Source organism: Acromyrmex echinatior, chromosome 12, assembly GCF_024713525.1.
Source record: "Acromyrmex echinatior isolate Ae372 chromosome 12, ASM2471352v2, whole genome shotgun sequence".
In the NCBI taxonomy this organism is placed as follows: Eukaryota; Metazoa; Arthropoda; class Insecta; order Hymenoptera; family Formicidae; genus Acromyrmex; species Acromyrmex echinatior.
The window spans coordinates 11,580,358-11,591,860 of NC_141863.1; the positions used below are offsets into that span (position 1 = coordinate 11,580,358).

The window sequence follows — 11,503 nt, forward strand, 5'->3', positions numbered from 1 at the left end:
ATTTAGCGTTTGCCAGGTATAGTAGGTAGTATATGTATTATAATACGGTATTTTTTTGCTACCAGAATTCATTTGAAGAAATAAAATCATTTGAAAGTTGCATGCATATATATTTGTGTTTATTATTGTGATTCTGCTTTCATTTATATATTCTTTTATTGTATAAACCTTCAGAAACAATTGATAAATTTTCTAATCAGTAAATCTTATTAAAAGAAATTTCCTTTATATAAAATTGTGTGCTGCTGATTTTTTTGTTAATAAATAATAAAATAAAAACAAAGAAAAGAATCGATTAATTTTCAGTTGGGGTTAATTTATCTATCTCTATAGTGAATTTGGAAAGTATAATAAAATATTAAAATATTTGTTATATACTTCAAAGATTCATAATTGTTCGAATTAGAAATTTTCCTTCATTAGTTTTCTTACACAGTTTTAATGAACATAAAAGAAACATTACTTCGCAAAATATTAATTTTTTAATTTTAATAATTTTATCAATCATAATTTCTTACCATTCTAATTTTGATGTTACAAATTATTATTTCCTTATTTGATTTAAAAATTTTATTATTTGTATCATGAACGATGTGTCAATACTAGAAATAATCGAAGCTATGATGTGTATTATTACTTTCGTCGTGTTCTTGTAAGAATCACACGAAGTATTAATGGTCTCATATTTCATTGTTCCTCATGATTCTATTATTTTTAGTTATTACTATTGTATCTGCGAATGCAATCCAATGCGCACACCGATGCGTAATGGGCGAATGCGCCACTGGATTTGTAATTAATTTACTGCCTGTCTTATAATAGGAACGCATAGTGCCGTAACAGACGGGATAGTGAGAAGGTGTATAAAATTCGTTAAATCGAAATGAAATGATGAAATGATATGTTTTATTTTTTCGTCAGACACTCTTGGGACTTTCGAGCTATTTGCGTCAATAAAAAGGGCATTTTAGGATTTCGCATCCCGCTAATCCTCTCAAACTGTCTCGCTTCTTTCCTACTATTCATTCATTCACTAATGACTTCCACGCGAATGAAGTCTTTGTCGATTGAAAAATGACTGGACAAAAAGTGAATTGATTTCTTTCGAGAAAAGATTAGCTTATAAATCAAAAATAATATTAATAAAGTACGTATAAATAAACAATTATATAGATGGAATTAGGATTCGAGTAATCCGTCGCGAAAAAATAGATGATTTTACTATTAAAAGTATTATTGAAAAAAATTATTGAAAATGAAAGCCGTTTTTAATAGTATTTTATAGCAAGCTGAATGAGTTTTTGCCAATGGTAATATTTTATCACTGAAGATTTTACTACTGACTAGTAATGGTTTCAATAGTACATTAATTTTATAGTTTTATTGCTAAAATGAGTTATAAAATGAATTATTATTGATTAATATCTTATTCCGGAATACACATAAAATTATGATAAAAAAAAAGTTTTTCCCTGAATTCGGGAACTAATTTCGTAGTGTTTCAAAACGGTCATCCATTCGATTGTATATCACCATTCACTATCCTTAATTTCTGAAATCGTATGGAAACCGCTGCATTTCAATAATCCACGAACACCTGTATAATCATGAATATATATTAGGTGTTGGAATTAATTCGTAGCGTTTTACAAGTGATGGGAAGTACTTTCATTAATGTATTTTTTAATGCTCATGTGAAATAAATAACATTCTTTCATTAAAAAACGCTACGAATTAATTCCAACACCTAATAACTATGATACATCTGTTCAATATATGGATAAAAATTTGTGCAGTTCAATTGAACATCCAGTTACTGTCAAATATTTAATTTTAATGTTGTAATAACTATTTTCATGTTAGGAAATCATACTCTGTACTTTCGTAATACCAGTTATCATATATATCATCTTCAACTAGAGGTCTCCACAGTCTCTCTCTTCTGTCAATAATATCCAATGGGGAGAAAATGTTTTTTAAACGTTTTTTAAACATTTATTATTCACGTTTACAATTTCACATTTCACGATTCGTTTTCAAAATAACATTTATTTAATGTTTATTTAATGTTTTTTAAACGTTTATTTAATGTAATTAATTTTACGTTTTATGATTCATTTCCAAAATAATATTTTTTAAACGTTTGTTTAACGTTCATTAAATGTTAATTTTATACTAATATTGCGTTTAAAATAATGTTTCAAAGAAATGTTTTTTAAACGTTTATTTAAATAAATGTTTATTTCACATTAATTTTCCGTTTGACGTAATGTTTTGAAGGAACATTTAGTAAATATTTTGAACGTATTATTTGTGTTCTACGATGGAGTCTCAAAGTAAAGAGGTCGAAGAGTTACCGACGAAGTCCACTGAGAAATCGTTAGAACAACTATTAGATGAGGAAGAGGAAGACGTGTTCGATGAAACGTATATGAGTTCTATAATCGATTTAATATATCAGACGTGGATTACGAATACGTTTATCAAAAATTTGCGAATGATGATTGCATACAGACCTATATGGTAAAGCAGCGAAAAATAGACCCGAATATGATACGTATGAGGGAGACAAAGACAATGAAAGATGCATTAATGTCATTTTTGGACGCGTTGAAAACGAGAGGTTTGCTGAATTCTATGTATTCTATGGAAGAGTTGAATCGTTTCTTCTCTACCTCCGAGAGCAAAGTGTTGCGTAATTTGTTTATGGAAGATTTCATGACGAGAAATACATTCTTCGAATGGTTGCACGATCTGAAGGAGTTTGTTAGATGTCACACGGCGACACTTATTAATGCACCGAACATCGATTGTGAGATTTTTACATCGTTAGCAAAATTGACATCTGAAGGTATGGATGCGCTTTTTGCTTCAACCTCGAAACGGCAAACCGATGGAACATCACAATATATTACAAAATTGGAAAATGGTCATCTGTACACCGTGGGAATTCCAGAAGGACAAAACTGGACATCAGTTGATTCATCTAAATGTGTATGATATTCACGATATTAAAAATAAGGAAAAACGTCAATGGTGGAAATATATATAAAAATTGAGAACACAATTTTTGACCTCTTCCCCAGAGATCGTAAGCAGCAAATGGTGAATCGGCTTTTGGATTGTGTAGCTGACGATTTGAAGAAAGTACCATCAGTAACGAAGGAAAGAAAAAACGTTTATTAAAAAATATAGGAGAGAGGAAAAGACGTTCTGCATATGATATTCACACTTTTTATCACATATTCTATTTATTAATATTTACACATATTTTATTTTATCACATATTATATTGCTATTATTTTTATTTGCGAGTGTTCCTTCACACTGAGAAAGCGAAACACATATCCTCAGCGGGACATGATAAAAGAGACGCACTGCACGATTATCTCATAGTTTGGTTTAATTATTTGTGGCGACATATCTCGACATTCATCATTATGGTCCAACATTCGTTGATTTGCAAAGTATATTTCTTATCTCTTGTTTATTTTTACAAATATGTTTATTATTTTTTTCTTAAATCGTTGTGTATGTTTTTTGTTAAGGATTTGTCGTGATCGATAATAAGCGATTTGTTGTCAAGGAGGTAGCAATTTTAAAGAATGGGAGCGAGTTGACACACTATATTTTTACATGCTATAGCATTTCCTGACGAAGCTGATCAATCGCACGCCTTATGGTTGATGACACATCATCACGGATTGCGGTGGAATGATGGGATGATACCATATCGTACGGCGCAGCGAGTCTGATTTCAGAAGCTGTTAGTGGAGAAAGTGAGGCAATTGTTTATGTGAAGGAACTTGAAAAACGGGGGTAGTTACTGGATATTTTGAACAATGACGACGTTATAATTGAAACGATCGATGTGCATTACGACGAGATTGAATCGCTTGAAAATTTATACGCTACCAATACATTTCGGTGTGGAAGACACAGTAAATATTGCGCGTTACAGAATGTATTAAAACTATTTAATCAGTGAATGCGATTTCAAAGTAAGTAATATGTGTTTCTTTATATACTCGATATATGTGCTCATTATAGTATGCATTTTATTAAAATTAAAAGAAAAATTTGAATAATGGATTTCTTTCCATTACACATATCCTGTGTGCATGTATGTGTGTGAAGATATCATATCCTTTAAATGTGATAGGTTGCATCATGATTGTCTATGTTTCTTTTGTACACTCTTTTATTTTTAATATGCGTATTCTTTTAAAAGATAAGATAGGGTTGTGATTTTTTATGTTTCCGATGATGGAGCGATATATAAATGCGTAATACGGGGTAAGGTTTTCTCACAGTGGTTTTTGAATACTTAATATGTCAAGCGATAGCGATAACAGTCCGAACGTAAGTACGGACAGCGATCTGTCACACGTGTTTTCAGATACAGATAACGATTGTCACGAGCGTTTATTACCGAGTCCTACGTTGGTTACATCCTGTATAAAGGAGAAGAGGTGTTGCAATTTAGCTACACATCATTTACGGAGAGAGATTGGAAATCACTGTTCGCGAGAGATTTTATGGATGAAAAGCATGGTAGTTCTTGTTGACGATCGCGCGAGAAGGTATGAGAACGTAGCTATGAAAGGTGTGCGAAAAATCGGTGATATTGGAAAGATGTATGAAAAAATTAAATTCGACATACCTATAGATAATTGTGGTGAAACGCTCTGGTTCACGTGCAAGCAAGGATAGTAAATTTTTAATATAGAGAGAGATGGATGAAGAGGTGGAGGATCTTTTTCATCGCGCGACGAAAATCGATACGGACATGTATCGAGTATGGAAGCAAAAATGCGACGAGTGTCTCGATTTCTTACAGGAGACGTGTCGAAACAGTAAACGTCGACGAACATCTACCGGAGTTGTAAATGCATCCATCGCTCGACTAGCACGATTGGAAGGTTTGAGAAATGTTTTACGACAACGTTTTGAATATGTGGGCTCTGGCTATGTCGAATCGCAAAAGAGGGTATTTTCGTGGTTGGAGATCGAAACAGCTTTTAACGATCGCGTATTGACTGGTGTGGTGTTGAATTCGAATTACATCGAACCTCGACAGTTTCTCGATGACGCGAGAGATATCGTTCTCGATCGGATACGCGATAATCTTCAGAGGCATATTTGTTTGAAAGTGAATACAATATTCAACGGTGAGTTCGTCACAGATGCTAAGAAGAGATCTACTAAGAGTATTACTACGAAAAATTATGAGCTTTTTGACACATCCGCTCTGCGAGAGTGGTACGATAAACACGTGACAGATGATATTGTAGCAGCACTGAAGGAATTTCAGGAACGTAACAGTAGATAGGCGCTATCACGTATATTGAATCTGATTGTAAATGTTAACAAATATAATCCTATGCATGCGGGATGTTGGGTGGAGCTGCCGCAAGAAATTATGCTGAAGAAAGCGGTAATCAATGTGCGTTCGACAAGCGATGGACAAGCATGTTTCGCCTGGTCGGTGGTCGCCGCTCTGTATCCAGTTAAGTCATATGAATAGGAAATCGTCGTATCCGGATTATACTACTGTATTGAATCTTGAGGGTACCGAGTTTCCCATTATTTTAAAACAAATTACGAAATTTGAACTTTTGAACGATATATCAACGTATTTACCGAACGAGAGAGAGGTGGGAAAAAAGACGATGATAATATAATCGCTCCTCTTCATCTTACCAAAAAGAAGAAAGAGAAACATGTAAATCTGTTGTACCTGCAAGAGTCAAGACGCGACGACGAAAACGTCATCGGTCATTTCACATGGATTAAAAATCTGTCACGATTGATAGGTTCGCAATTGAGTAAGAATACAAACAAGAAGTATTTGTATGATAGGTAGGTATACTAATTATTTTTGTATATATATATATATATATATATATATATATATATAGAGAGAGAGAGAGAGAGAGAGAGAGAGAGAGAGCAATAAAAAAAGTTGTGTAACGCGTATGACTTGTTACTTTACAGATGTCTACATTATTTTCATACGAGCGAGAAATTGTCGCTTCACATCCTTAACTGTACTACGACAAACGATTGTGCTATTATTCTTCCGAACGAGAATGATAAGTGGTTATCGTTTCGTGGTCATAATAAGAAGGAACGACTTCTCTTTGTGGTTTATGCTGATTTGGAGTGTATACTGGAAAAGAAGACCAATGATGAAAACATTTCGAGATTCACCTATCAGCATCACAAGGTTTTCAGCGTAGGGTATTACATACGTTGTGTATACGATGAAACTATGTCGATATACAAATCTTATCGCGGCGAGGATTGCGTGTCGTGGTTTGTCAAGGAATTATACGATTTGGTGCATCATGCGAAAACGATATTCGATAAGAATGTGACTATGGCGAAGTTTACATCGAACGTCGAGTGGGAAAAATTTTGACTCACTGTCATATCTGTGGAAGATCATTTGAGGAAGGAGATTTGCGCGTACACGATCACTGTCATTTAACCGGACGTTATAGAGGTCCTGCACATTCACATCGTAATTTACATTATCAAGATACGTACGTTATTCCTGTATTCTTTCATAACTTGGCAAGTTATGACGCACATTTTATCATAAAAAATATTGCTAATAGTTTTGCGGATAGAGTTGTTGACTTGTTACCTATAACGAAAGAAAATTATATATCGTTTACGAAACATGTCAAGGATACAGTAAACTTTAAGCGGGGAACGGACTGTGTGAAATTGCGTTTTGTGGATTCATTCAAATTTTTCAATACTAGTCTCGAAAAATTGGTATCATATCTCGACAAGAGTAAATTGAAAATCATACGATCGGAATTTTCCAATCTTGACGCTGAGGATTTTGATTTGCTTACGCGGAAAGAAGTATTTCCGAGCATATCGACAGCGTTCATAAGCTAAACGAGACTAGTTTACCGTCGCGTAAGCAAATATTGTTTTATAGTTGACCGACGAGACTGCTTCCGATGATGATTATCAACACGCGACAAACGTTTGGCGACGTTTTTGCATAGAGACTCTCGGCAATTACAATGATTTGTATCTCAAGACAGATGTGCTTTTATTAGTAGATGTTTTCGAAAATTTTCGTGATACGTGTATTGAGAGATACGGATTGGATCCGACGTATTATTATACTTTACCGGGATATACGTGGGACGCGTTAAAATACACTATGTTGAAATACACTGGTATTCGATTCGAATTACTCACCGACATCGATATGGTGATGTTTGTGGAACGTGGTATACGCGATGGTTTAAATCAATGTTTACATAGATACGCGCAAGCTATAATAATAACAAATATAATGCATTTTCGTACGACCCTTCGGAATCCTCGACGTACCTCATGTACTTCGATGTGAATAATTTGTACGGTTGGGCGATGTCCGAATCCTTATCGTACGGAGAATTTCAATGGGTCGACGACATCGAGCGCTTTGACGTAATGTCTATGTCATCAGACTCCGTTGTCGGTTATATTCTAGAAGTCGACCTTGTGTATCCGCAAAGCGTTCATGACACTAATGCTGACCTTCCATTCTGCCCCATTCGCGAACGGCCTCCCGGAAAACGGAATGATAAACTGCTGGCCACTCTTTACAATAAACGCTATGTCGTGTATTATCGCAATTTACAACAGTGTATTCAGCATGGACTATACATAAAAAAAATTCATCGAATATTACGATTCGCACAATCCCCATGGCTTCATGGATATATCGAACTTAATACGAGATTTAGAATGCTCGCAAATAACGAATTTGAGAAGAATCTTTACAAATTGATGAATAATGCGGTATTTGAAAAAATGATGGAGAACGTACGCGATCATATTGATGTTCGACTTATAACGCATTAGGATGGAAGATACGGTGCGGAAGCGATAATAGCGAAACCGAATTTTCATAGTAGAAGTATTTTTTCTGAAAATCTATTTGCTATCGAATTGCATAAACTCGAGGTAAAATTGAATAATATACTTAGGTATGTGCATTCTCGAAATATCTAAGTTGCGTCTATATGAATTTCACTATGAGTACATAATACCATTGTATTGCGATAAATGTAAGATTATGTACGGACACTGACAGCTTGATTTATCTTCTGGAGTGTGAGAATGTATACGAGGACATCAAGCGTGACATCGCGAGATTCGACACGAATGATTATCCTAAGAGAAATGCGTATGATATTTCACGCGTTAATAATAAAATACCCGATTTGATGAAAGATGAGAATGGTGGTGCGATTATGACGGAATTCATAGAACTCAGAGCGAAGATATACGCATTGAGAGTGATCGGAAAGAGCGATACGAAGAGAATAAAGGGTGTCAAGAAAAACGTAATCGAAAACGATCACTTTCGACGATTATGCGTGATGTTTGAACGATGTAACGATACAGTCGAGACGTCAGTCGTGTATACGATCGACATTGCACGAGGTTTATACAGTGTCTGAATTGAAGTTCGCTCCGTATGATGATAAGCGATACGTCATACCCGAATCGGTCACTACTCTATCTTGGGGACATTATAAAATACCTCTGTGTGTGTGTGCTGCATTTTTATTGTAATAAATAAAAATTTATAATACATTCGTTTTATCTATCCAAGAATTATGTGAACTGTCCATTCCTAACCATTTCACGTACACTTTATTTCCTCGTTTGCATAGTATTTTTTCCACGAGATAAACATCAAGATTAGAGACTCGCTGTAATTCATGTTCGCAGAATCCACCAGCTATCGGCTTCCCTTGATAATCTTTCAGTAGATACGTTGCAGGATTCGTATGTTGTGTTTTAACGATGTAGAAAATCTCGGTGGACCAATTAGATGTATAATCTTTTTCAAAAATTGTCTTGAATTTATTAATACTGGATCGCCTATCTTGAACCTCGTTGGAGCGGCAATTTTTACATGACTATACCGTCGACAAGAGTCGTTTTACAACGACGGATGTTACGTCTATTGGTCGCATCCTAATAGTCCCATGTCCCAATAGTTCGATGTTTACGATGATTATAATCTGACGCGGTCAATAGACGCGGTAGCTCGGTCCATTTGTACGAGCCGTTTAACGTAAACGTTTTCCACATGTTATTCTTAAGTGTATGGTTGAATCGTTCCACTATCGACGCTTTCATCACCGAATACGTCGAATAATGATTTATGTTGTATCTCTTCAAAATTTTTTTTGCACGGTAGTGTTGTAAAATTCCTTTCCATGATCCATCTGCAGGTTTCGTGGGTATCGTTCGCCCTTACGAAATTTTAGCTAACGCTGCGGCTGCGCTTCCGTTCTTGCTCTTGAGTGGTAAAGCCCATTTACTCCCTGTATTTACTCAAAACATCAATAACTGTTAAAATGTAATTGTAAAATCATCTTTGTTGAATCACACGTAAGGACGCATCTCGACTACGTCGGCTTGCCATAAATCATCGCGATCGTGCACCACGATGCGACGACGTGAAAAATTTCTTCGCGCGGGTGCATGGAGTTCTTTCACGAGTTTTCGTTTCTCGACACCATTTCTCTCTCTCTGTTATGACAGGAAACGAGCTTTGCGCATATCTTTTAAACCTTCCTATTCGTAGATGTGATAACTGTAGATATGTTTAAATACCTAGACACCTTGATTCAGATGTGTTTAAATATCTAGACACCTCGATTTAGATGTTGAATCTCGTTCTCGTTACACACTTTCGTCGATATTGTTGACGCAGATCATTTACACCGCGATGCAGCATCTGAATATCGTTAGACACTGTCTGAAGCGCGATCATATCTTTCCCTGTCGTTTTAAACGATTTCTCTAACGTCTCTTTCGTCACCATATTATTCATTCGTTGACGCAGATCAGTTACACCGATGAATCTCGTTAGACACTTTCGTCAATAACTTCTCGAGACTTCCTCCACGTTGTTTCGTACTTTTTCCATATCTTTCTGCGTATCCTGAAGCGCGCGTACGATCATATCTCTCCCTGTTATTTTAAACGATTCTCCAATATCTCATTAGTCACTACATTTTTCGTACAGTTACATCTCGATTTAGATGCTGAATCTCGTCAGACATCCTCGTCTTTTCCACATTTCTCCACATCGCTATACACTTCCTGTGTATCTCTCCTTATCGTTCTAAATGATTCCTCGATCTCGTTTCGCGAATCTCGAAGCGTGCGTTCGACATAGGTTTTGTTTACCACATCGGTGTCAAACTCCAGTACGGCTACGTGTTCTATTTTTCGTTTCTTCGCGTCGTAATGATCTGGATTCAGACAGAGCCCACTGTTGTGTACGTAATTTCATAAAGTTTCTATCGACGATCGCGATTTTTCGATTTCGTCTTTCCTCATAGGCATACCAAATTTACTCACAAACATCATATCGAGTTCGCGCGAACTTGACCACTGTCGCAATTTTTGTCACAACGATTCAATTTATAATTAATCCAGCTTCGCGAAGTTCTTATCGATTATTGATAATATTTCGTGAGCGTTATTACCCGCTCGACAAGAAGCATCGAGCAATTGAAGATGATCCACCAACTCGTTGGGATCGTCCCAATGAATGTAATCTATTTCATTGTTAGTCAATTTCGCAGCGGATGATATATTTGTCTTTATACCTGAACCAATACTCGTGCCACTGATTTTATGAGTAACTAAGAGCGGGGCGATAATGTTTTTGTATTTGTGTCCTTTGTTACTCTTAATAGGCATTCTGGCGTTATTGTCATGTCTGTGAGCATTCGTCGTTAATAATATACGTTTGTTTATCATTCTCGGTATAGATAGCGTCGTTTGGAATCTTCTTGAAGATCAGTTCATATAGACCTGGTGTACTTTTGTACCTCACTCCGTCTATAATTATAGTGTCGTCCGTATCTACATCAAATTTTTTATTACCTAATATCATACTGTTTACATCAAAATAAACACCGTAGATCAATTTCGTTTCTTGCATTACCAGTTAAAAGAGTATTCACATATACTTGTCCTAACGGTCCTAACTGACTTTGCAATCTCTGACGACTTTAAGATGTACTCAACACCTGTTTGACAGACGTTTCAAGTGATGGATCATCACCGATTTCAAAAACTTCTTCGTCCTGCAAGTCAAAAAGAGTTACTTATTATTATTGTTATTGTTGTTGTTGTTGTTGTTGTGATTCTATTGGTGTGGAATGAATTATGGATGAATCAGGCATGATGTTTGATCGTTTCTTTTTTTTTATTTGTTTGTTCCATGGAAGACGCTGAGAAGTAATTTGTGTTGGAATTGCATCATTATCGTCGTCGTCGTCGTCATCATCATCCTCATCATCGCTGTACTCACGTTTATTCTTTTGCTTACTCTCCATAACTTAGTTTCAAATGATTTATCTCCACGTTCAGTGTTTCCAGCAATTTGTTTCAACGGTTCGATAATAGGTTTTAATTGTTTCTCCAGAACGATCTCATTCTCCATTATGCCTTC

General features: G+C 35.6%; 1 protein-coding gene across 1 annotated transcript; it reads left to right on the top strand.

Annotated features, from left to right (window-relative positions):
* The first annotated feature begins 5,462 nt into the window (after positions 1-5,462).
* Positions 5,463-8,480, top strand: LOC105154849 (uncharacterized). The gene is made up of 6 exons (XM_011070612.2): positions 5,463-5,635; positions 5,998-6,376; positions 6,959-7,240; positions 7,294-7,815; positions 7,879-8,003; positions 8,111-8,480. Exons 1-6 carry the CDS (start codon positions 5,463-5,465, stop codon positions 8,478-8,480), a joined length of 1,851 nt encoding a protein of 616 aa, XP_011068914.2.
* The last annotated feature ends 3,023 nt before the right edge of the window (positions 8,481-11,503 follow it).

Excerpts from the sequence above, each read along its gene's own strand:
- LOC105154849 (XM_011070612.2), top strand. The coding sequence starts at position 5,463 with ATGGACAAGCATGTTTCGCCTGGTCGGTGGTCGCCGCTCTGTATCCAG. Across the intron at positions 5,636-5,997 it reads CTTTTGAACGATATATCAAC|ATGTCTACATTATTTTCATA; the intron begins GTATTTACCGAA and ends GTTACTTTACAG. Across the intron at positions 7,816-7,878 it reads ACAAATTGATGAATAATGCG|GATGGAAGATACGGTGCGGA; the intron begins GTATTTGAAAAA and ends ATAACGCATTAG.